This window comes from Leptonychotes weddellii, chromosome 8 (assembly GCF_054177405.1).
Source record: "Leptonychotes weddellii isolate Sample4059 chromosome 8, ASM5417740v2, whole genome shotgun sequence".
NCBI lineage: Eukaryota > Metazoa > Chordata > Mammalia > Carnivora > Phocidae > Leptonychotes > Leptonychotes weddellii.
The window spans coordinates 1,460,672-1,487,063 of record NC_138376.1 but is presented as its reverse complement, the minus strand read 5'-3'; the positions used below and the strand labels follow the sequence as shown (position 1 = coordinate 1,487,063).

Here is a 26,392-nt window from a genome sequence, read left to right as displayed (position 1 = left end):
GAAGCATGCAGGTTGCAGGCCTTGTTCCAGGCACACCACTCTACACGAAGGTCAGAAGGAGAACAAAACCAAGTTGTGCCATTTTCCCTTCCCCTTTGCATCCACCCGGCGGTCATTCCTCCCCCTCTGATTCTTTTCTCACAATAAAAAAAAAAGCCGCTTAAGACCCAGAGACCTATTCTGGTTGGCTGAACATATATGAGCAGAAGTAAACTTGATAATGGGAGGAAAACTGGCGCCACCATTCTGACCCCACGTCCCGTGCCCCGACTCCAACAGATAAGGTGGGAAGAGGCAGACCCGCTGCCCTATGTGGCTTCTACGGAGAACTGCGAATTCAAAATTTTTCTTGATTTTGAGGATGAAGGTTACTCACACAAACAAAAGATGTTTTTGTTGTTACTGAATTTTAACCCCAAATATGGGCAGTTTAGGCTTTTACTCTCTGCTGTGCTATTTAGGTGATGCAGTGGGGAGGCTCCAAAAAGATCCAATACCCACAGCAGAGCACAGACAATATTCCTTCCAGGTTTCCATTCACTTCTCTGCATTAGCATCAAAAACTCCTGGAATTCTAGAGACCTTCTAACGGCTATCACCTCTACCAGGCCTAAGGGTCACATGAATATCCACTTTATTCTTTCATTTTGTTTCATTGAGGTGTAATTGACAAGACTGGAAGGCAAAGTGTACAGCATAATGGTTTATGTATGTACTGTGAAAGGGTTCCTGAATATCTGCTTTATTCTCACGCAAGTGTAGGGGAAATGCTTGTTCTTAGTAGAGTGGAGACAAAAATGGAGTTTTTCAGAATAAATGTTTATTTAAGAATTAAGGGAAAACAAAAACATTAAAGCATAGGAATACATTGACTGAATACAAGTGTCTCGTTTGGTCTGAAATCTTGAAAAAGTTACTCTAACTACTTACCTGAGGTAGATTTAGGTTGGCACTGTCTCAAGAGAACCTCCATCCATCCCAGAAGTTACCTTCTAGTTTTGGTTACAGGCTCCCAAGTGGTCCTCTCCAACCTCAGGTTATGCTCTATGAATAACACCAACACCTTTTTTCCCCACCATTAAAAGCCCTCACACTCAGACCTGTCTCATACCCCAACTATTCTCCATTTGAGGGATGGTCCATCCTTAATTTACTTAAAGACTAGAGAGAATTACCAGTAAGATTAGTTGAAAGAAGGGGCAAGTCATTGCCCTGCCAATGATATAAACTCTGTCCCCTTCTCCAAGTTCTAATGACTAACAAGTAGCCATAAGGACTAACTTTCATCACCACCATGCCATACACCCAATACTATTTTAAGTATTACAACCGTCAAACATATACTAGTGATAGGCATGATCTGCACCAAAGAGAAACAAATACATCTTGCGTGTTTTATCACACTGGGCAACTTTTCATGGTATAAGAGCTATTTATGAAAATTACTAAAACACAACAGATCAAATAAACTTCCAGCATTTGTTTTCTAAAAAAAAAAAAAAAGACCAAGAACACCCCACCCTAGAACCAGATTCCTTATCATCACTAGAAGCTATATCCACTGACCGTAGGATTATCAGGCTCATCAACCAGCCATTAGGATCAAAGCTGAGAGCCACATACCAGGTCGCAGCTGGCCACCTCCGTAAGTCTGAATGCCAACACTCTCCAGAGTTCAGGGATTTGTTAAATAAACCAGAGAACCCAGAGTAGCAACAAAATATTTACTCACCAGTCTATAGTCCCAAATGCTGTAGGAATCTTAAGTACTTACATTAAGTGTCTTTTAATCTGAGGGAAGAAAAAAACCCTCAGAATTGTCCATTTATAATCCCTGGATTAATTATAGTATTTCTAGAGAATGTTAGAGGATCGTTAATTATCCTGTTAAGTTGGAGGTAAGTGCTTATCCTTAAATCTCTGATGATTCTGCCAACTACTTTTCCCTTCTAGCATTTTCAGAATCCTACATTCCAAGCCACACAGATACCTTATGTTGTGGTGATTGCAATCCTTTCCCTGGGAATAAAAAGTATTCTCTTTCCTTGGCAGAACTGAAATAAATGAAAGGCATATCATTATGGGGCTTGATTTGCTATAAACAGCAGGATAATGGAGTGAAAAGAACACCAGCTTTGGAGTCTGGGATACTCAAAATCACAAAGTTTTAGCTCCATTCATGATGCATCAAATAAGTGTTTTACTCTGTGCCCACTCAGGCTGAAACCTTTTTTTTGGTTTCCCTTTAATCGTTTGGCAAGGAGCTGAAGAGCATTTTATCAATGAAAGAGACGACTTAAAGTCATAAAAATACAGATGCTAGAGACATCATGCCATGACTATTATACTGAAATTTGCATTTGAGTTTAAAAGACATAAATCTCTAAAGCTGAAATTTCAAAAGCCATTGATCATCTCAAAGATGTTTGAGGGAAAGGAAACTTTTGAGGGGAATGCCTTAATTCATGCTAAGTAAAAAAGCTGAGTATTCTGCCTCTTTATGAGGCTGGCCCTCCAAAGGGAGAACTTTTGGGAGAGTTTTGATCCAGGGGAACTACTCCCTAGCTGTTCAGTTCTTTTCACTATCAGCAAAAGGTTCCCAGGCTACTGTCAACACACTAGTCCCCATTCTAGCCAAGAATAAACAAATCAACAGAGGCCAAGTCAACATAATCCTTTCCCCCACAGGGAACACATGCCACACCTTCTATCACAAGGTTACAGTCCTTTCCTTTATTGGATTTCCAAATTTTAAAAAGCGAAAAGTAAAGCAATCAATAAGTGGTTCAGATAAAAGAAAAGCATCTTTACCTGAGTTACCCATCAGGCCCACTGTGACCTGCTCTGGCTCCTCCCAGAACAAGCTTCCGGGTATCTAAACAACTGTTTACATACTGACTCCATTAAAAGTCATCTCTACCGTATGGGTCAACTACTACCTATTATATGTACACAGTCCACAATTAGATCTCTCAGTGGCCAAAATTCCCCGGAGAGTACGTTCTTTGGGACCCAGGAAGGTAGGAGTTTCTAGCAAGGCTTTTTTCAGACTCAAGGGGGGTTTTTCACTAATGTGAGTTCCCTGGTGTACCATGAGAGCTGATCATTGACAGAAGTTTTTCTCACTCAGAGACTTTGTAAGGTCTTTCCTCAGATTGGGTTTCTTTGGTGCAAACCCAAGAAGGCTCTCCAACTCATGTTTTTGCCACATTCAAGACAAATATACACATTTTCACCAGTATGGCTTCTCTGAAGAGTAAGAAAGTCATAGTTCTGTTAGAAGCTTTTTACACACTTGCTGGGGTTTCTCCCCATTGTGGGCTTTCTGACGTCCAATGTGACGTGCATACTGTCTGAAGCTCTGTTGACACTGAGGGCATTTAAAAAGTCCTCTGGTGTGAATTCTCTTGGGATGAGGAGGGGTGAGCACTGCTAGAAAGCTCTCTCACTGCATTTGTAAGGTTTCCTACCTGTAGGAATCCCCTTGTGGGTGATGAGATATGAGCGTGGACTAAAGGTTTTCCCCGAACTCAGGGCATTTGTAAGGTTTCTCATTGGAGTGACTGATAAAAGTGTTCTGTTAGGGTAGCTCTCTGGGCAAACCATTTCTCAACTTCCCACAGCTGCATTCTCTGGTCCCCACTGAAGTCTGAGCTCTGAGGAAAGTCTGAGATTTGCCTGGAGTTCTTTACTGAGTTCTCTGACATGTAAATACATTTTTTTTATGGTATTGTAACTTCTTGTCGGATCAAGACATTTGTGAGGCTTCTGCTGCTTGGGAAGGACTGAGCTCAAGACCTTTCTCGCCCATATTACAGATATATGGTTTCTCACCGATATGGATTGTCTGATGTTGAAGTAGGGCTGAGCTCTGGTGGAAGCTTTTATCACATACACTGTATTTATAATGCAGCTCCTCGGTCTGCGTTCTCATTTTCTGTTGGGCAACAAAGTCCATGCCCAGGAGGAAGCCGCTCTCGCATGTAGACCACTGATGTGGTTTCTCTTCCATGTGAATTCTCTGATGCACAATGAGGTCTGAGCTACAGCTGAAACTTTTCTCATATTCAAGGCATTTAAAAGTGTGAGTGTGAGTGGCCTGATGCCTGATTAGGTTGGCACTCCGAGTAAAACTTCTCATGCATTCCAAGCACTTATACGGCTTCTCCCCTGTATGGACTCTCTGGTGTACAATAAGGTCGGATTTCTGGCCAAAGCATTTCTCACAGGCACCACACTTATAGGGCTTCTCCCCAGTATGAACTCTTTTATGAACAATGAAGGCTGAACGGTGTCGGTAACTTTTCTCACACTTATTACATTTGTAGGGCCTTTCACCAGTATGAGTTCTCTGGTGGCTAATAAGATCTGATTTCCCACTAAAAGCTTTTTCACACTCCAGACACTTAAATGGTTTCTCACCTGTGTGAGTTCTTCGGTGCCTTATGAGGTTTGTGCTTCGACTGAAGCATTTATCACACTCACTACACAGATACGGTTTCTCGCCTGTATGGCTTCGCTGGTGGACAAGCAGATCAGAGCTCTGACCGAAATTCTTGCCACAAATATCGCACGTATAGAATTTTTTACCTGCATGTGTTCTCTGGTGTCCCGAAAGGGCCAGGTGGTGCCAAAAGCTCTTCTCACATTTGCTACATTTATAAGGTTTCTCATAATTGTGGATCCTCTGGTGTGAAATAAGATCTGAGCTTTGGATGAAGGTTTTCTCACACATATCACATCTATAAGGTTTCTCCCCAGGATGGGATCTCTCACACATAATAAGAGCTAAGTTTTCACAGAAGTTTTGCTCACATTCAAGGCACTGGTGTATCTGATCATCTATTTGAGTAATCTCATGCACATGAATAAAAATCTTTTTACCCTTCTGAGGGCATACATGATAGATTTTCCTTTTCTGAGTTCTCTGATTATATCTCTCTTCTGAAGTGTACATTTTCTATGGCTCTCTCCTAGGGAGTTTTCCATTGGTCTTCTTGACCCATCATGTTCTTCATAGTCATTTTCTTGGTAAGAACTTGAAAGATACATCTGTCGTAGGCCTTTCAGTCATGAGCAGCTCGTCTCTACACGTTTCCAGCATCATATACACTAATTCCTTACTTGGTATTTCCAACCCTGTAAGACAAAGAAGAAATATTATTTATATTCCTATAACTAAGAAAAAAAATGCTCAAAGTTAAAATTACTGCAGGAAAGACAGAAATTCTCCATCAGAGTCCATAAGTGCTCTAGTTTTTACAGGGGTTGAAACCAGTTAGTTTTCCTCTTTTCTAATACAAAACTAGTCAGCAGGGAAAGATCAGGAAGAGTTCTTTCTTTTTTTTTTTTTTAAAGATTTTATTTATTTATTTGAGAGAGAGAGAATGAGAGAGAGCACATGAGAGTGGGGAGGGTCAGAGGGAGAAGCAGACTCCCTGCCGAGCAGGGAGCCCGATGCGGGACTCGATCCCGGGACTCCAGGATCATGACCTGAGCCTAAGGCAGTCGCTTAACCAACTGAGCCACCCAGGCGCCCCAGGAAGAGTTATTTCTTTTATGAGCCCAGGTGATCTCAAAACCAGGGTTCTTCCCCTTTCCCTGGCTTCAACTGAGTAATCAAGACAGGCCTCATAGTTGGTACGCTTACTCAAGAGGAAAACAACCCCAAAAGGACTGTGAACATCTATGCAGTCCTCTCCGTCGGAAGGTTTGGAAAGACATGGTAATGATCATTAGAATTCCCAAGGCTCTGGGAAAGAGAAGGGTTTCTGTGGCTCCATCATCCTAGCCGTGTGAAGTTGGGCAAGTTATTTAACAACTCTTCCACACCTAGTTTGCTCCTCTGTAAAATGGGACTTATAACAGAAATTATTCCACATTGTTGAACCGAACAATAAGTTAATTCCTCCGCATCTCGCGGTAATAAGCATTCCACGTTAGCTCTTATGCTATTATTACGATAAAGATTCTGCTTTGTTACGATCACATGAGCACAAACCCTCCTCAAAAAGAAAAGTCCTGACTGACTACAGATGAAAGCTTGGCTTCAAACCTGCTTTTATGGCAGGCTTTTCTTTATACAGTGAAGAGATGTGGAAGAATTTCTCTCCTGTGCAAGTATTAAAGCATGTGCAAGTATTAAAGCACCTGGAGTTGAGCATCTTAAGGAAATAAGTCCTTCTACAAAGGAAGATCACAATGACATAATTCTCCTTTCTAATGTAACTGAAAACGGCCCTTTGTTCAGGCTGCCAATGCTCCACTCCTCCAGGGTAAGAGATGCAGATCACCTTCAAATGAGTAAGAGATTAAAAAGGAGAGGGAGAGGAGAGAGATATGGAGGTCTTTCAACTGAGGACCTATTTTCCATGAAGCTACACCGGTAGGTGAATTGAAGATGTCATGGCCAACAGGAATATGGAAAGACAGATTAATGCTATACACATTGGGTTGATTCAGGAGAGCAGCACAGGGGGTAGTGAATTGGTCATTTCATTTAGCAACCGCTCACAATATACCAAAGAAGAAACACATAAGAAACAAAAGGGGAAAAAACACCATTTTCTTTGTCCTTCACACTTACTCTTTTCAAAGATCATTTCCATGTTTGACCCTCGTCATACCTTCAAAGCCCGTCTCGGCATCTAAGGAGTAAAAGCTGATGACTGTGCTTCCTATTTTACTGAGAAAATTTAAGCAAACCAAAAAAACAACACAACACACATACTCAAAACAAAAACATAAAAAACCACTTCTCCGTGCTCCCACCCCATCAACCAGCTTCTTGCCAGTGTGGTCATGCACTCCACCTTTCCTTCCATCATTGTGGATGAGACTGCCTCCGCTCAGTCTAAGGACAACCCTTCCATCCGTGTACTGGATCCCATCCCTTTCCTCCACAAGGACATCACTCCAGCAATTCTATCCTCCCCGTCCTGCACCTGTTCTTTTCTTCTGGATCACACCAATCAGCAAACTGGCTGTTTCCACTCCCCTAAAACAGAAGCACAACCAACATGAAAACTTCTCTTTACCACCTCACCCTCAAGCTATTATCCCACCTCTCTGTTCCTTTTTACCGGGGGCGCCTGGGTGGCTCAGTCGGTTGGGCATCTGCCTTCGGCTCAGGTCATGGTCCCAGGGTCCTGGGATTGAGCCCCACATCGGGCTCCCTGCTCTGTGGGAAGCCTGCTTCTCCCTCTTCCACTCCCCCTGCTTGTATTCCTGCTCTCACAATCTTTCTGTCAAATAAATAAAACCTTAAAAAAAAAAAAAAATCTATTCTCTGTTCCTTTTTACAGCAAAATTCCTCAAAAGAAATAAATCTGTTCATTGTCTCCAACTCTTGTCTTCCAAGGTTTCTGGAACATCCTCCAACCTAATACTCGTCCTCATCACTCTGCCAAAACTGCTCCTGTTGGAAACCCACAAGCCCCTAAGCAATCTGCCTCCTGGTTTCCACTCTGACTCCTCTCCTGGCTCTTCTACTGAGCACATACCAGTCATCTTGGCCTCGCTGCTGCTTTTCAAACCAGCCAGGTCACCCCCACTTCAGGATCTTTGTATTTGCGGTCTCTCCTGGCTAAAGTGCTATCCCCTCTAGATTTTCAAGGCTCCCGCCCTCGCCTTCCTCAAATCTTTGGCCATCCTACTTTACATTGTAACACACCTGTATCCCAGCTGACCTGCACCTACAACAGTCCTGTCCTTTCCTGTTTTATTTTTCTCCATAGAATGTCAGCCCCTGAAGGACCAGGATTTTTGTTTATTTCATTTGCTGTTTCCCTAGTACCTGGCACACAGTAGGTGCTCAAAGCTAGAACGGATGTCCTTATTTGGCATCTATGGACTCCTAAATAACCTATGAAGACTGTGAAATTTGATTACAAATGTTATTTGGTATGTGTACATTCTTCCAGGGACAGAGTCCACCATTCATCAACTGTGATGTGTGGGCCCAGAGTCTGTGTATATGTGTGAGAGAAAACAATATGAGAGCAGACTGAACATCACCCTAATAAGTGTGACGGACCAGAACTCAAAACAAAGCAGCTATACAAGCAGAATAAGCAACGGTCACCTGAATTCAGAGGAAACAATGAGGCGAAAGGATCCAGAAGATGGATGACTTTCTGTTTCATCAATTTTCTGACTGGTTTTCCAATTTCCATTCAGCAATTTGTAAACTCTCCATGTGTAAGGTACAGAGACAGTTGTTATAATAATAAAAAAAATTATTTATAAATATAAAAAGAAATACCAAGGCTCCAGATGTCAACTCAAACATGTTCTCATGTTTAGTTCTAGGGGATAAGAGAAAACTGAATGGGGTGGGAGTAGTTTCTTAAGTCAAGGCATAGACTGTCCACAGGAAATGTAATGTTAAAACCACTAAAGAGGGACAGAATGAGAGAAAAATGGGATGTATGGCTGAAAGAGTAAAGTTCATAGCTCTGAGAAGGGGAAGCAGGTGAGCAAAAAAAGGACACACGTTTATGTTAAATACAGTAACTCTATATCCATCTGTGTGATGTTGGGCAAGTTATTTAACAACCATAAAGACTGGTGTCTTCATAAGAAGAGATAAGGACACAGAGATCAGGGATGCGCATGCAGCGGGGAGACCATATGAGGACGGAGAAGATGGCCGTCTGCAAGCCAAGGAGAGATCTCAGAAGAAACCAGACCTGGCACTTTGATCTTGGACTTCTAGCCTCCAGAACCGTGAGGAAATAAATTTGCTGTTTAGAGCACTCAGTCTGTGGCATTTTATCATGGCAGTCCCAGCACCTCAGGCCAACCTCCCATCGCCACCCTCCTTACACCCAAACCCTCAACCCCCAGCCAGTGAACTCCTGTTAAAACAAGCGAAGAGGCCTTGTCTGCTCCCTTCAGGGGCTTCCCCTCCCCCGCCCTTGTGCCCCCTGCCCTCCCCTCCTCAGTCCTCACGATGGCCCAAGAGGCCTCACAAGGGCTGCTGTCACCCCCACCATGCTGCTCTAATCTGCTCTTCCCTGTTCTCTCCGCATGGTGCGAGGCACCCGCAATTGTCTTCGAGCTGTCCTCACCCACACGTTCCCCTTAGGGCCTTTGCCCCTCCTTTCTTGGGTCTCCAGCTTTCTTCCTCCAGGGATGTGTACAGCTCTCTCTCAACTCCCTCAACTATTTCTTCAAAGGTCACTTCTCAAGGACGCCTCTCCGGACCACCGTATTTAGGACTGAGAACTGCCCCCCATGCCCCAGCGTTCCCTATCCCGCTTTTCTGCTTGGCTTTTCTCCACAGCATTTATCACCTTCTGATACACGGTGTAATTGGTTTGTTTATGGTCTAAAATATGGCAAGGATATTTACCTGTCTTGTGTGTCGCTCTTTCTTTAGTACACAGAGCAGTGCCAGGCAGAGTCAGGGCTTACTAAGCATCTGCCGAGTGCGTGAGTAAATCCTTACTGTAATTCTACTTGTGTCCCTATGGTGAAGGAAAAGGGCCGAACGCCAGAATTCACAGGAGCTACTCTGACAGGGCACAGTCTAGGAGAGAGAAGGCACACTTCTAGAGAAACTGGAGCTTACCTAGAAGCTAACTGGAAGGAAAGCAGCATTTACTTCCTGCTCCTGAGAATTTGATTTCTCAAGGAAGAGAGCGTTCTGTAAAACACAAGGATAAGAAAAGGATAAATAGTTATAAATGAGCAGACTTAGCACTGGATCATTTCACTCGAAGAACCTGAAAATGGGTAAACTAGGTTCCTTAAAAGAACAGTTGGGTTTTCTTATACAATCCCTTAAATTCAGTTCTGAGGAGGTTAATCATAGTCCTAAACCATCCCATATAACTCTACAGAAAGGGGCCAACAAAGAATCTGAAAACCATCTGCACAATCTACAGCTTCCTTGGGACTGTAACAACATCGAAGGCAGGGCCCCAGCCCTAACTCTCAGCGGAAGATGGCGGAAGATGGTGCATGCTGCGGGTCATCCTCCCTGCGGGAGCTCAGGGGGCCTTCACCTACAGGGCAGTCAAGACCACAAAAGCCTCTTGCGCTCTAACAAAACCACTACTTGACCATCGGCACCCTTCCTTCCCTGGAGGGCAGGCAATCATCACATTTCTGGTTATTCGAAATTTACCACGGCCTAAGGGGATTTCTATTTCAGCCAGAAACAACTCGGGAGGGGTCAATTAGGGGCATAAGAGAAATTCGAGAGCTCAGACTTGACCACCGATTCCTTCCCTCAGCAGCTTTAACCTGCCTATTCTAGGTGGCTGAGGCTTCAGTTCCCTCAAGAACCTTTCTGCTACTGAGGATCAGAAGCAAAAAAGGAACTGCTCAGCCCCAGACAACACATGGGGACATTTAGCTGAGGCTCTCTATGACAGTCCCTCACAGCTGCCAGTAGAAAGAGGACATGTTTCATGGTTCTGGTTCCAGGTTAAGAGGGAGTAAACACAGGCCATTCTTGTTCTCCCTCACAATGCACTTACGACATCTGGACGGAACGTATGGGCCAGCTACTTGAGGACTCTGAAAAGTAAACAGCACGCAGGTCAAGGAAGACCAAAATTTAAAGCCCAATCCAACCAGCAGCGAGGGGACTCTTTGTGTTGCCGTCCTTCCCTTGAGTAACCCCTGGCCTGAACGCGATACAGCCTGAAACAAAGAAGTCAGGGAAACCAAATCGTAATTCAACTGGGATTTTTCAGAGAACCTATGAGCTTCCATGACAATGATTTAAAACTGACTTCAATGGATAGAACACGGACTTAAATATGGGTGAAGAAAGAACAAAATACCTCTGGAAGAACTACACAGGACATGGTAAGAAAACAGTTAGGAAGGGGATAATGGTGTCTGCAGAAATCCAAATCTCCCAGCACATCCTTTAACAGCTGTAAGAACAAGAGAAATGCACAACCCAAACCCACACCTTCACTAAACCCTAGCTTTCATATGCAAGCTCTGCAGGCTACCAATGAGAGCAAGAGCAATCTGAAAATGTGGGGTAGAGAGGAGGGCTCGTGGTGCACAAAATCAACCGAGTTTCCTGCCAGAAAGAGAAAACCCGTTCTAAGTACAAAAAAAAAAATTTAAAGTTCTGGTCAGAATGGGATATTAGGAAGGGACTTTTAGCTCACACACCAGACTTAGAGGCAGTCCTGGAGCCGCAATTCTTCAGGAAAGAGAGTAAAAAGGAAGGGAGAGGAACCCTTTGGACTGCACAGTGAAGGAGAAAAGGAGCAGAGAGAAATTTAAGGTCCTTCAAGATGAAGGGAAATTTTTTTTAGAAAAGAGGAAAATAAAAAAGGCACAATTCATGTCCTCACTATTTTCAAAGAAGTGCCTTCTTCTTAAAAAAATAAAAAAGATAAAAAATCCACAAAACTTGACCAAGTGTCACTGAATTAGCAGTCTTGTTGAACACATCATGTTCTAATAAAATAGACATAATCCAACTAAACACTGGAAGGAGAAGAGATAACAAACTGAAATAACCTCACTGGTCATTGCATTAATTGCAGACAGGGGTCAAGGGATACTACTAAAAACTGAAAAACCAGATAATTAAAGGCTAAATCAGAACATGGGACTAAGGCATTACAAAAGATCTATGTTCAAAGGTAGTCATGATAACAAAAATCAAACATTCTAAAAAAGTTTTTAATGAAAGAGCAATGAAAACACAACAAGTAGCTGAAAAAACAGGACAAATATAAATAACATGATTGTGCCGAGACGAAACATATCAATCATATCAATACATGAGAATGAGTTTGGCTCACCTCTTCAAATTTTTCTACCATGGCTCACAAACCAAGACCCAACTATATGCTAAATACAAGAGACACTTAAAACAAAGATTCAGAAAGGCTCAAACTAAAGGGACAGAAAAAGTAATACAGGCAAATAGAAACAGTAAAAGAAAGCCTTATATTCAAGATATCATGAAGAGGAAAATTCAGGCTGAAAAACATTAAACATGATAAAGGACAGTTTTTAATGTTGAAAGCCCTAATCATAATATAGCTTGTAATAGTTATGATTTTGAACCAAATCATACAGCAATCACCCTTACAAAGCAAAAACTACAATAGATAACAAGAAATATAGCAAAAACATTAATAATAAGACAACATACCACTATCAGTAGAAAGACATACAAAGTAGAACAAAAAAAGTAATGATGCAGAAAATCTAGAGAATCTAATTATTAAGTTTTATGATAGCTACTGAAACTTAACCCTAAAAATAGGAAGTAAACTTTGTTCTCAAGCACACATGAATCAGTCACAGAATTCTGTCTTATATTAGGTCACAGAGACAGCATCAGTAAGTTCCATAAAAAGACACGAAACTAAAAATTTATTGAAATACCAAATTTAAAAAACCCCACCCAAATGGGGAAAATAAAATGGGGAGATGAAACAAAATTTCTAAATATTGATAATTAAAACTATTACAGATTACAATCTATGGAATAAATTTAAAGCAGTGATCAAGGAATATTCATAGTCTTAAATACTTTTATGTCAATATAATGAATTAAATGAAATCAGTGAACTAAAGAGAAAAACAACCTAATTATAAATCAAAATCCTATTTATTTGGAAAAACTTAAAGAAATGATACATTACTAGCTAACTTAGTGAAGAAAAAGAGAAAGTACATATTTATAAAAAAGGAAAAGATAAGGAATAAATAAAACAAAAAGCCCCACATACATATAACAGATCACTTTGCAGACTTCTACACAAATAAATGTGATAACCTATGAGGCAGACTGTGTTTTTTCCCAAACTCACCCCTATCCAAGACAGAAAGTTTTAAAACACCAATATGCACAGAATAAACACAAAGTTGTTAAGGAATCAGCCCACAAAAAAGCACTGGATCTAGATCATTTCATAAGGGTATTCTAACAAACTTACAAAGACCAAATAAACTCAATGCTTCAAAAATGTTTTCCAGAGCACTAAAAATGAAGAAAAACTTCTAGTCTTTTGTGAAAATAGTTTAACACTGACAACTGAACCTGATGAAGAATATAAAAATGTTTATAGCCCAGTATTAGTGTGAAAAATACTAATAAAAATCTAAAACCACATTAAGAAAAGTAAAGTACCATGACAAAGTAGGAGTTACTCAGGGAACACAAGATTTATTCCATATTAGGAAATCCATTAATATAATATCACATATTAACAGGCCTATAGAGAAAAATCATGATTATCTTCACAGATGCTGAAGGAACTCACAAGAGAATCAACATCCAGTCCTGATGAAAATAAGTAGGAATTAATGAATACTTCCTTTTAAATGATAAAATATACATTTTTTAGTCTAACAGCCAGTACCTAAGTGAGAAAAACTAGTCATTTCCGATAAGATCAGGAACAAGTCAAGAATGACCCCTATCTCTTCTGTTATTAAACTCTGAACTGGAAGTATTAGCCAGTGCAATTAGAAAATAAAAATCAATTAGCGGTATACAAATAGAAAATAACTAAAATTATATGTTTGGAGACAGAAGGGTATAATTAGAAAACCCTAGAGAGAATCAACATTAAAAGTGACTCAAAGGAGTTCAGTAAGGCAGCAGGATATAAAACTCACACATAGAAATGAATAGCCCTTTTCTGTACAAAAATAACAACCAACTAGAGTATAGATAGAGAATACTCCTTGTACAACAACAAAAAAATATGAAATAAAGATAAATTAAACAATAATTATGTAAATTACATACATAATTATGTAAAATGAAGAAGAGGAAAACTTTCAGACACTACTGAAAGACCCAAAAGTAGACCCAAACAAATGGAAAGACATCTTTTGTTCTTGGATAGAATGATTCAATATAATGAAGATGTTAGTTCCTCCTAAAAAGATTTATGGATTAATACAATTGCAACAAAAATAATAAACTTCTTCATGGAACTAGACCAAAGGTGCACAAATTATGGGCCCACAGGTCAATTCTGGCCTGCAGCCTGTTTTTATAAAGTTTTACTGAAACAAGGTAATACTTATTCATGAATGTACTGCTCATGGCTTCTTTCTCATATGGCAGAGTTAAAATAGTTGAACAGAGACCATCTGTCCCCCAAAGCCTAAAGTATATACTTTCTGACCCTTTACAGAAAAATCAACAATGCTTGAGCTACAGTTATTACTCAAATTCACTTGGAAAAACCAACATGCAAGAAAAGCCAGGAAACAATGAAAAGAAAGATTGAGGGGTGACTAATAAACCTGTAAGATATTAAACTATGCTATAAAGCCTCTAATATTAAAAAAATATGGTTCTGGCACACGAATACATAAAAAGATAAGTGGAATAGAAATCCAGAAACAGATAGAAACATATACAGAAATTTAGTATACAATAAGAGTGATGTCTCAAATCACCAGGGGAAAAAAATGAACTTTTTAATAAATGATGTTAGAACATCAGGATAGTCACATGAAAATTGATACAATTTGATCTATACTGCACACCATATACTAAAATCAATTCCACATCAATCAAAGAGCTGAATTTACAAACTGAAACCATACGGTACTGAATATATAGGTAATATCAGTGTACAGAAAGGTTTTTTGGCTTATGACACAAAATTGGCCATTTGACTAAAATAAAAACATTTTGTGTGTAAAAAGAAAAGAACAAAGTCAAAAGTCAATGGACAAACAGAGAAAAATTTGTAACATATATTTGAGATAAATAATCTATTATATAAAGATCTCTTAAAAATCGAGAGAAAACACCAAAAACCTGAGAAAAATAGGCAAAAGACAATACACAAAAAGATAAAAAAATGTTCCTTAAACATATGAAACGATGTTCAATCTCACCCATATTTAGAGAAATTCAAATTTAAAGTACATGAAATAACTAGGAAGAGAGGAACTTCATCAACCGATAAAGAATACAAGAAAACTACAGCAAGTATTATACTTAATGGTGAGAAACTAGAAGCTTTCTAGCTAAGATGAGGAACAAGGTCAGGAGTTCCTTCCTACCACTCCTTCTCAACATCATATTGGAAGTCTTAGATAATACCATAAGAGGAGGAAATAAAAATTACACAGAATGGGGGAAAAAAATAAACTGTCTTTGCTTACAGATCACATGATCGTCAGTGTAGAAAATATAAAAGTATCAACAACAACAACAAAAATGGAACTAATTAAGCAGTTACAGCAAGCATGCAGCAGGATACAAGGTTAATATATAAAAGGCAATCACTTTCTTCCATACCAGCAATAAAGGATTGGAATTTCAAGTTAAAAACACAATACCATTAGCACGTCTGCAAAATGAAAATGAAATACTTACATATAAATCTAGCAAGATCTACATGAAGAAAACAAAAAAACTGATGAAAAAATAAAAAAGAATTAAGTAAATGAACAGATAGTCCGTGTTCATGGATAGGAAGACTCTATATTGTCAAGATGACAATTCTTCCTACCTTGGATCTATTGACTGAACTCAATTCCAATCAAAACCCCAGTAGGTTATTTTATTGACATTAACACACTGACTCTAAGTTTATATGGAGAGCAAAGGACCCAGAATAGCCAGCACAATATTGAAAGAGAACAAAACTGGGAGGACTGACACTACTCAACTTCAAGACTTACTACAATGCTACTGTAACCCAGTGTGGTGTTGGTAAAAGAATAAACAGATCGGTGGAAAAGAATCCAGAAACAGACTCACATAAATACAGTCACCTGATCTTTGACAAAGGGGCAAAGGCAATACCATGCAGAAAGACAGTCTTTTCAACAAATGGTACTGCAACAACTGGATAGCCACATGCAAAAATATGAAATAGATGAAGACTTTATACCTTTCACAAAAATTAACTCAATATAGATCATAGACTTAAATATAAAACACAAAACTATAAAACTCCTAGAAGATAACATGGGGGAAAATAAAGACAACGATGACTTCTTAGATTTAATACCAAAGGAAGGCATGATCTATAAAAGAAGTAACAATCTGGGTTTTATTAAAATTAAAAACTTCTATTTTGCAAAAGACACAAGACTGGGAGAAAATATTTGCAAAAGACATCTGATAAAGGACTGTTACCCAAGATATACAATATATTTATATACTCTTAAAACACAAGGAACAACCTGATTAAAAAATGGCAAAAGATCTATACAGACACCTCACCAAAGAAGATATACAGATGGAAAATAAGCATATGAAAAGATGCTCAACCCTGTATGTCACTGAGGAATTGATAGTTAAAACAATGAGCTACTACTATAAATTACAATGACCAAAATCCTACAAGCCCTGAGTCGGACTCCCAGCTCAGCAGGGAGTCTGCCTTTTCCTCTCCCTCTGCCCACCCCCCCATTTGTGTGCAAGCTCTCTCTCAAAAAAAAAAAACAAACAAACAAACCAAAAAACATAATGACCAAAATCCAATACACTGACAATACTAAATTCTAATAAGGATATGAAGCAATGGGAATGCTTATCCATTGCTGGTGGGAATGCAAAATGCTACAGCCACATTGGAAAGCAGTTTGGTGGTTTCTCACAAAACCATATAATCCCGCAACTGTGGTCCTTGGTACTTACCCAAAGGAGCTGAAAATGTATATCCACACAAAAACCTGCACAAGGATGTTTATAGCAGCTCTATTCATAATTGCCAAAACTTGAAAGCAACTAACATGTCCTTCAGTCAATGAAAGGATAAATAAACTGGGCTACATCCAGGCAGTGGAATCTTGCTCAGTGCTGCTAAAATGGAAATGTGCTATCTAGTCACGGAAAGACATGGAGAAACTTTATATGCATATTGCTAAGTAAAAGAAACCAGTCTGAAAAGGCCACAAACTGTCCAATTCCAAGTACATGACATTCTAGAAGAGGCAACTACATAATCAGTGAAAAAGATCAGTGGTTGTCAGGGGTTGGTGGGGGGGAGGATGAATAAATGAAGCACAGAGGATTTTCAGGGCACTGAAACTCCCCTGTATGACACTATAAATGGTGATAGATGTCATTATACATTTGTCAAACCCCACAGAATGTACAACACAAAGAATGAACACTAAAGAAAACCATGGCCTTTGGCTGGCAATGATATCTCAATGCAGATTCACCGACTGTAATAAATGTACCACTCTGGGCCAAGATGTTGATAGCTGGGGAGGCTGGGGTGGGCGGGTGGGGGGTGGCAGAGGACATATAGCAACAATATGTGCTCTCTACTCAATTTTGCTGTGAACCTAAAAGTACTCTTAAAAAAGTCTATGATAAAAAAATGAAATAACTGAAAAGAGCACGTGAAATACCGTTTCTCACCAATCAAGTTGGCATACATTGAAAAGTACGACAACACATTTTGTTGTCAAAACTGTGGGGAAACAGACATTCTCATATGTTGCTAGAAGGAAAGCCAATTGGTACAACTCTCTGGAGGGAATTTGACAACATCTAATATAACTAGATATGCATTTATATCTAACTCAGAATCCCATTTCTAGAAACTGATTCTGAAGGTACACCTCCGACGACATAAAAATATACAAGTATAAAGTTATTCACTGTAGCAATGTTTATAATTTGAAAATATTTAAAACTTAACGGCCCATATATAAGAAGGTGGTTGAACAAATTTGGTATATGCACATATAATGGAGTACTATGAAGCTGTAAAAGAATGAAGAAAACCTTTATGAATTGATGTGGAGTGATTTTCAGGACATACCGTAAAATTTTAAAAACAATGATATAAAAAAGTATGCTATATTTTGTGCAAGAATGAAGTAGAAATAAAAAACGACACATGTATCTGCGGGAGCCTGGGTGGCATGATTCTTGGTTTTGGCTCAGGTCATGATCTCAGGGTCATGGGACTGAGCCTCGTATCGGGCTTCGCGCTGAGTGTGGAGTCTGCTTGGGGTTCTCTCTCTCCTTCTGCCCCCTTCCCCCCCCACTAGTGCTCTCTCTCTCTCTAAAATAAATCAATAGATAAAATCTTTAAAAAACAAACACACACTTATACATGTATCTATTCATTTGGCCAAAAAGAAATTTGGAAAAGGTAAAAGAAATTAATGAATGTGGTTATCATCACAAGGTAGGTGAAATGCGATTAAAAGGACAGGAAAATGGAACTGGTGTAAATAGGTGGAGGGAGGGAGAGTCACCCATCTAGGACTATACATTTTTGTAACACACACAACATTTTTACTTTTAGAACTGTTACATTTCACAGATTCAGTAAATAAATAGACAAGATACTAGAGAGAAATGTTAAAATGTAATACAAACAAAAACAAATGAGTCTGTGTTTCAAATGAGTAACACAACACCCAGAAGGGAAAAAAAACTCAAATAGTACTTTAATACAGTATTAGGGCTATACAAACTCAAGCTAAAGATAAAAAGAACTATAAACAATTACTGAATTCTCATTAGTAGGGTTTTTTCCTCCCCATGGTGGTAAAGATACAGTACTTATTGCATACCCTAGGACTGAACAAATAAGTAAATATACTATGGGTAAAATGGCACACAGACTCCTCCCTGTCAGAGAAGGCAGTTATAAATAGAGAAAACGGAAAGGCAAGAATGAACTCTGTAACTGGAATAAGAAGTATCAGTATGAGGCCAAGGTTTTACAGTATATACAGAAAAAATAGAAATGCGTGTATGTGTCAAAGTGTGTGTTTATTCTACTTTATTTTTCTAGTAATGTCTGCTGAAAGGTCATAAAAAGAATGAAGTCCTAGTAGCAATGAGCATAACACACACTCAGGTCTTGGTTTCTAAACGCCATTCTCCACTGAAAGCTATCAGGGCTCCTAGGAGAAATGGCTGATTCCAGGGTTTAGACAGTACAAGATGAACCCAGAACATCTTGTGCCAGAGGATAAGGAAGTGCTCAAAAAATGGTGACAATGTGCCATAAGGACCCAGAAGCCAGGCCAGAGGGGCTGCTATGGTACAAATCTGGAACAAACAGAACATCAAGATAAATAGTAACTGTAGTAAGGAACACAATAAGAATCCATGAATCCATACAGATAAAAAAAAAGTGAATGAAGATGGAGAAGGGAGTTTTTTTTTTTTTTAAAGATTTTATTTATTTATTTGACAGAGAGAGAGACAGCATGAGAAGGAACACAAGCAGGGGGAGTGGGAGAGGGAGAAGCAGGCTCCCCGCCGGGCCCGGAGCCTGATGTGGGGCCCGATCCCAGGACCCTGGGACCATGACCTGAGCTGAAGGCGGATGCTTAATGACTGAGCCACCCAGGTGCCCCGGGAGTTTTTCTTATATTAAAAAAGCCAAGGGGCGCCTGGGTGGCTCAGTCCTTGAGCATCTGCCTTCGGCTCAGGTCATGGTCCCAGGGTCCTGGGATCGGGCCCCACATCAGGCTCCGGGCCCGGCGGGGAGCCTGCTTCTCCCTCTCCCACTTCCCCTGCTTGTGTTCCCTCTCTCACTGTGTCTCTCTCTGTCAAATAAATAAATAAAATCTTAAAAAAAAAAAAAAAGCCAACAATTAAATGTAGAAGAAATGATGGAAATGATGGAATTTTAAAAATCACCATGTCCAATCAAAAGAAGAGTGTTTAATTGTTTCAGGTAAAAATCCAGTGGGTGAAAAGTTTATGAGATCAGGATATTTACACAATCTGAAAATATCTCCCTACTAGATATTTAATAATTACAGAAACAAGAAGAGTAACTTCACAGTACAGAAACCTGGAAGTCACCACCTTAACCAAGTGATCAAAGTTACCATTACTAGTAACATGATGTCCAATGTGCCAAACAGAATGTAAAGAACAGAACAGAACGTCACCTCTGTGCTATCTTGCCGAAAATGTATAGCCTGAACCTAATTATGAGGAAGCATCAGGCAAACCCAAATTGAGGGAAATTCTACTAAATACATGGCCTAACCTCTTAAAGAAAAAAAAAAAAAGTCAGTGGGGAGCCTGGGTGGCTTAGTCAATTAAGTGTCTGTCTTCGGCTCAGGTCGTGGTCCCACATGGGCTCCCTGCTCAGTGGGGAGTCTGCTTCTCTTTCCCTCTGCCCCTCCCCGCTTGTGCCCTCTCTCTAATAAATACAATCCTAAAAAAAAAAAAGTCAAGGTTGTGAAAGACAAAGTCTGAGGATATATATTTCACGATAAAGAAGACAAGACATTTAAATGAAATGGGGAATGATGGATTGATCTTGGCTGACAAAAACCGGTTTTTTCCTTTTCCTGAAAAGGACACTAGTGGAAGAACTGGCTCAATTTGAATAAGATAATAGTATTATGAGTGTTAATTTCCTGACTTTGATAATGGTAAGAGAAGAGCCATGTTTTTAGGAAATAAACTGTTTGTATTTTAAGGCAGGCATTCTTAACTGGGGTTCTAGGAAAGAATGAAGCCCTACAGAAAATGATTTGAGTAACTATTTTTTCAGTTCTTCCAAGAATGGTATGTAGCTAGGAGCACTATACATGCACAGGAGAGAAGTTAATTCATTACATACCTTAGGACTTTAGGCTTAATTTTCTTAAGACTTCAGGGCTTAGCATGTCATAAGACTTTTAGGGCTTAATGCTCTCATAGTTCGAGAAGAATCATTATGTCTATAACCTACTCTCAAAAGGTTCAGAGAAAAATGTGTATATGTATGTGTATACAGAGACACACAGAATCATAAAGCGAATATAGTAAAATGTTAACATTTAGGACCATGGGCAAAGGGCATATGAATATTCTTTGTACTGTTTTGTAACCTTTTCATAAGTCTAAAATTATTTCAAAATTAAAAGATATTTTAGTTTGTTTTTTAAAGAACATGGTAGCTAAGAGTCAATACATTACACTAATTAAAACTGAATGTTCAAGTTCTAGAATCAGATTTTGGTTCAAATTCCCACGCTCCTCTGTAGCTGCAAGAACTTGGGTATATTACTTAACTTCCTTCAGCTTCAATTTCTCCTTTGATGAAACAGCTAAGATACTCTTACATGCCTCATGGAGCTGCCACGAGAACTTAGATGTCACCACCAAAGGACTCAGCGCTCAGTGCCTGTGTCTCAACAGATACTCAATAAATGACAGGTTCTATTATTTTCTGAATTCCATCTTCACACACACAAAAACCCTATTTATCAAGTCCATCCTCTGCACCTGCCTCTTTTGTAAAGACTTGTTCAAAATCCATATAAAATAATTAACTAAATCATAAACAATAAAATAACTCAGCCAGTTAATGATGAATACGGAGATTATACAAAAACTAGAAACAGATTTATGGAGAAATACTAGGATGAAAAGGAAAAATTCAGAATCACAACTAAGTAAAGATATGCAGGCATATAGACAAATAGCTAATATAAAATGGTAGGTTTATGGAAGCTCTGTCTTTTAAAATGTGTATTATTGCTCAGGTCAAAAGGAGAGCAGAGTGGAAATAAAGGATTCTGAGCTTGGTCATAGCCTGGCAAATGAAATCAGAGTATTCCCTAAAGTTATCAGCCCAGGGTATCATATTTGCCCTAAGGAGCCAGTAAATTGTGGGGCACCAAGAAGAAAAAAAAAATTTAAAAATAAAGAAATCATTTTCTTATTCTTATCTAAGTCTTTTAGATGTCAGCACCTAGAAAATAAAATACAGTCTGGTTGTCAAACTTAAAGTAGACCACGACACTTCCCTAGTTCAAGATATTATAACTGTTTCCTATCAGACTCAGAATAAAACCCAGTTCTCACTGTTCCTTATAATGTGGCACCTCCACCTATCTTTAGCCTCACAAGCCACCTCAGAACCTTTGCACTTGATCCTTCTGCCTGGAATGTTCTTCCCGCCAGGTAGCTTGCTTCTTTATTTGATCCAAGTCTCTGCCTGAAAATCAATTCCTCAAAAGGAGGCACACCTTGACTACTTTATATAAAATAGCTCTGTCCTCTTATCCTGTTTTATTTCTCTTCATAGCACTTCTCATCCTCCAACTTTGTAGTATATATTTTATATCTGTTAATTTGTTTCTCTCTCCTACTAGAATATAACTTCCATTAGGGTTAGGACTTAGTCTTTTGTTCACTGCAATATCCCTAGACTCTAGAATACATTTGTTGCATGCATGAAAAATATGAATAAATACCACAGCAAAATAAAGGACTACCATAATCCTTAGAACCCCCATAGCAATGCAACAAGCTCGGCGAGTAGCCCTGGCTGGTCCACCAGGGGACCCTTCTCCAAGAGGTTTCTCTTACCTCACCCTAGGAAAAGACTGGTTCTCTCTTCCATGGCTAGGGTCAGAGTGTGCAGAATAAGCAGGCATGCAATAAAAGTCCAAACAGAGAAGCTGAGTACAGAACTTCAAAGCTCAAGATTATTCTTACAGTTAAAGGGTGTATGGGACAAGCAAAGTCGATAAAGCATTAATCTAAAAAATAGGTAATGCTTACTGTATCAAGCCCGAGGTAAGGGATTACCTCATTTATCTTTCACTGATTGCATGGACTGCCTCATTTAATCTTCCCAAGAACTGTGTAAGATAGGTATTAATACCAATATTTGCACTAACAGAAAACCTGATGCTTAGGGCAATTAAATAATTACCCAAGAACTCATAGCTAGTAAGTAGCACAGCGACAATTTAAACTTCAATTTTCTAACTACAGAGCCTAAGCAATGGGCATTCTGCCTTTTTTTGGGCTGCAAATCAATCAAGAAGCAATTATTATAAGCCTATTGTGAATATGTATGTTGGAAAGGAGTAGAAAATACACTCAAATAGGATCCAGTTTTATCACTCTGCTCTCTCAAGAGCTAAGAAAGTGTCAATCCCTTTTTCATATTATCTTCCCCAATCCTTCTTGTCCTCCCCAAGTACTCCCCCACCCCATGGTCTCCAAAATCCATTTATATAGAAACATAACAGCCTGGTATGCTACTCACCATAACAATGAAGACTCAAGACTGTCTTCCTTTTGGCTTCAAAAGGTCTCTAGTCCATAAGTATGCATAACACTCAATTCTTCCCTCTCCTAGAGAAAAATCAATAATGTTGAAATTTACAATTTTTTCTGAAATTTTTACTTTTTCTGGAGAGGGACATCTAAATACCAGTCCCATTTACTCCCCAGTCTGGTCGTCATCCTTCAACCACATCTTACCTCTTCCCACATTTGCTTACTTTCTGTTTCTCCCGCAAGAAATAGCTGCCACTGGGAGCCATCACTTCCTTCCCAACCCGCACTAGCCGAAACATGAAGAATCCTTCTGGATAATGACTAACTTTAACTTCTTAGGAAAGCCCTGAGTCCTGTTTTACTTGTTTAGATTTTTCTTTCTGCTGATTGTTTTTTGTGTGCATTATCTCAACTTCTAAGGTCAAGGACCCATTCTTCTACCATATACACCCCAAGACGTAGTTGGTAAGTGCATATAGTAAATGTTACATATAATGCGGTTTTGTAAACCATAGTTATGAAATGGTTAAACAATCTTCTGTACATAGCTTTGAGTACAACATAACTAATCTCTGTCTTAAAGATGGTGGTGGGGGGGTGGGGGGGGACTTCATTCAACGTCCTTGGGTTTTTCCCCAATATGAGAGATACAGATCGCTTAGAAAAGTGCCTGGTAATGTTTACTATTATCCTCTCCAAGAACGGCCGTACTGAGGCTGCTCTTCTTTCAACTTTTCATTGACCGCCTCTCGGTCCGCCGTCCGGGGGGTCCCGGACCCCGCTCGGCGGCGAGCGGCAGGGGCTGCCGTGACCCTGCGCGGGCCGGGGGGCCGGGGGCCGGGGACCGGGGAGGGCGTGTGGGGGGGTTGGTTCTGGTCCCGCCGCGCCCCTCCCCCGACCCCGGGCCCCGCGGCCGCGCCCCTCCCGGGCCCCGCGGGCCCGCTTACCCGGGCGGCCGCCGGCACCGCCCCTCCGCCTGGGACCGCACTTCCGGTTAGTCTCCGGACACTCGGGTTTGGGTTTCCCGGCGGCCGCAGGCTTCGCGGCGGTGGACCTCAGGGCCCACCTTCGGGAGAAGAAGGAAAGCAAACCTGGGAGGCCGACGAGAGCCAGGAGCAGCTCCCTGTGCGCGGCTCGGGAGGGGAGTTGCGGCCAGGCCACCCAGTGAGCGCTTGAAGGGCCGACAAGGCCGGCTACGCGAGCCCTTTCAGCCAGGCTGGGAAGGGGCCGGCGCAGCCCCGCCCCCGCGAGTCACATGACCACCCCTGCTTCGGAGGCTGGGGCGCCCCGCCCCCGGCCTCTCGGCCAATGGGGGCCGAGCCGCTGCGACGGGGCGGGGCCCCGCGGCGCCTGCGCTCGGGGCCCTCGGCGGCTCGGGGCGGAGCGGGCCGGGAGCTGGGGAGTGTGCGGGGCGCTGCGGGGTCCCGGGCTGAGGAGCGCGCTGCGCTGCCGCTTTGTCTAAGAAGAGACAACGTTGTGTATGTTACAGTGTCTGACTCCTGTGCTCCTTCCTCAAAGCGGTTAAAAGAGAACTCGAGCCAGAAGCAGCGTCACGGAGACGAATGCCGACCTTGAGAAAAACACCCCGAAGGATCTGGGAGAAATGGAGGCTCCCGCAGCGCAGCGGAAGCGCGCAGCCACCGAAGATGCGGCCCGCGAGACGGCTGAGGTGCTTCTCTCGGGGTGCCGGCGGCCCTGTGTAGGTGCAGGCAGCTGCGGCCGGGGCTGGCTGCTCAGGCCCCAGGACGGTCCCCGTCCCGTTTCTGGCTGCAGTCAACGAAGAGTAATCACTTCTGTGGGTTGGAGCAGAAGTGGGATTCCCTTCGGAGTGAAGTATCTGTGGAGATCTGTTTTCCCTGCTCAGCTCTTCTGTGAACAGGTTTTTAAAAAGCCCTCAGACAGCAAAGAGGAAGGCCGAACACTGAGGAGATAAAGGACTGAAGCCTGGGTAGTGCAGCCAGGGACTTCGATGGGGAGCGAAGCGCTGGGGATGGGGGGCGGTGAGAACATCCTCAGGGGTAACCAGTCATGTTTCTAATTCTGGAACTCTCCGGGCGGAGCTGCAGTTGATTTTAGATTCACATCTTTTGTAAGATTTTGATTGATTGATTGATTTAGCGCGCAAGTAGGCGAAGGGGCAGAGGGAGACAGAATCTCAAGCAGACTCGCCCTGAGAGGGAGCCCAGCGCGGCGGGGGGGGCGGGGGGGGTGTTCTAAGGACCCTGGGATCCCGACCTCAGAGGCAATCAGTAGTGGCTCTCTTAACGAACGGAGCCACCCAGGCGCCCCGTGGTTTAGTATTTGTTTTTAGGCCAAAATGTCCAAAGTCGTCTTAATATTTGAAATAATTTTTTTAAAGATTTTATTTATTTATTTGACCGAGAGACACAGCGAGAGAGGGAACACAAGCAGGGGTAGTGGGAGAGGGAGAAGCAGGCTCCCCGCCGAGCAGGGAGCCCGATGCGGGGCTCGATCCCAGGACCCTGGGACCGTGACCTGAGCCAAAGGCAGACGCTCAACGACTGAGCCATCCAGGCAGACGCCCCTGAGATAATACTTTTTAAGTTCTATGTGTGGTATGTTCCAGACCCTGTTCTAAACACTTCACATGTGTTATTTCATTACCTTGTAAGAAAAATTCTGATATGTATTATGTTTATCTAAGGAGGGAACTGGTGTACGTGGAGATTAAATGACTTGCCCGAGATCACACGTTTAGTAACTGGTGAAGCGGAAAGATGAACGTCTGATACCAGAGTCTGCGCTTGCAACCACTGTACTTGTTTGACTACCTCAGTAGTGCTGAGTGTATTGTGGAAAAGTACTGGAATAAAAACCAGTGGTTCTGATCCCTGCACTGCATGTAAGAAGGTCTCAATACTTGGTGAACTCTTCAGCCTTTTCTTTCAAGAGACATTGGCCCAATCAAAGTGCTCATTTTATTTATTATTTCATTCACTCAACAAATGTCTCTGGAGCACTACCAATTCATGTGACTCTATATTGGATTTTAGGAATTTAAAGACAGGCGAGATTCAGTCCCATTCCTCTAGTGGCTCACACTAGCATGGAGACAGCAGGGGCTGTAAGTGGTGTCATAGAGGCAGAAGTTACATATTATAGTCTGGGAGCACAGAGAAGGAGTACTTAATAAAGAATTTGTTTGAGAGGGGTGCCTGGGTGGCTCATTCGGTTAAGCGGCTGCCTTTGGCTCAGGTCATGATCCCAGAGTCCTGGGATCGAGCCCCGCATCGGGCTCCCTGCTCAGTGGAGAGCTTGCTTCTCTCTCTGCCTACTTTTTTTTTTTTTTTTTAAGATTTTATTTATTTATTTGAGAGAGAGAGAATGAGAGACAGAGAGCACAAGAGGGAAGAGGGCAGAGGGAGAAGCAGACCCCCTGCTGAGCAGGGAGCCCGATGC

General features: G+C 41.2%; 1 protein-coding gene and 2 long non-coding RNA genes across 12 annotated transcripts in view; 1 reads left to right on the top strand and 2 right to left on the bottom strand.

Moving 5' to 3' along the window:
• Positions 1 to 26,392, bottom strand: part of LOC145722801 (uncharacterized) — a 287,389-nt gene that overhangs the window by 187,758 nt on the left and 73,239 nt on the right. The window lies entirely within an intron of this gene.
• ZNF322 (zinc finger protein 322) lies at positions 801 to 24,208 on the bottom strand. Of its 9 annotated transcripts, none has more exons than XM_081827366.1 (6): positions 24,064 to 24,208; positions 22,959 to 23,047; positions 9,575 to 9,649; positions 6,945 to 6,997; positions 6,587 to 6,685; positions 801 to 5,139 (listed from the first exon to the last, which is right to left on the bottom strand). In XM_081827366.1, exon 6 carries the CDS (start codon positions 4,955 to 4,957, stop codon positions 3,749 to 3,751), a length of 1,209 nt encoding a protein of 402 aa, XP_081683492.1. In that variant the 5' UTR covers positions 4,958 to 5,139; positions 6,587 to 6,685; positions 6,945 to 6,997; positions 9,575 to 9,649; positions 22,959 to 23,047; positions 24,064 to 24,208; the 3' UTR covers positions 801 to 3,748. The 9 variants fall into 9 exon arrangements, with proteins under 9 accessions (XP_081683492.1, XP_081683495.1, XP_081683494.1 ...); XM_081827369.1 differs by having other exon boundaries at positions 6,587 to 6,647; XM_081827368.1 differs by lacking the exon at positions 6,587 to 6,685.
• Positions 24,326 to 26,392, top strand: part of LOC145722796 (uncharacterized) — a 4,430-nt gene continuing 2,363 nt past the window's right edge. For both annotated transcript variants that reach the window (XR_014147344.1, XR_014147343.1), the window contains exon 1: positions 24,326 to 24,920. This is a non-coding gene — a long non-coding RNA (uncharacterized LOC145722796). The remainder of the gene's footprint in view (positions 24,921 to 26,392) is intronic.

What these genes read in the sequence shown, in the direction of transcription:
- ZNF322 (XM_081827366.1), bottom strand. Translation starts at nt 4,957, where the DNA reads ATGTACACTTCAGAAGAGAGATATAATCAGAGAACTCAGAAAAGGAAA.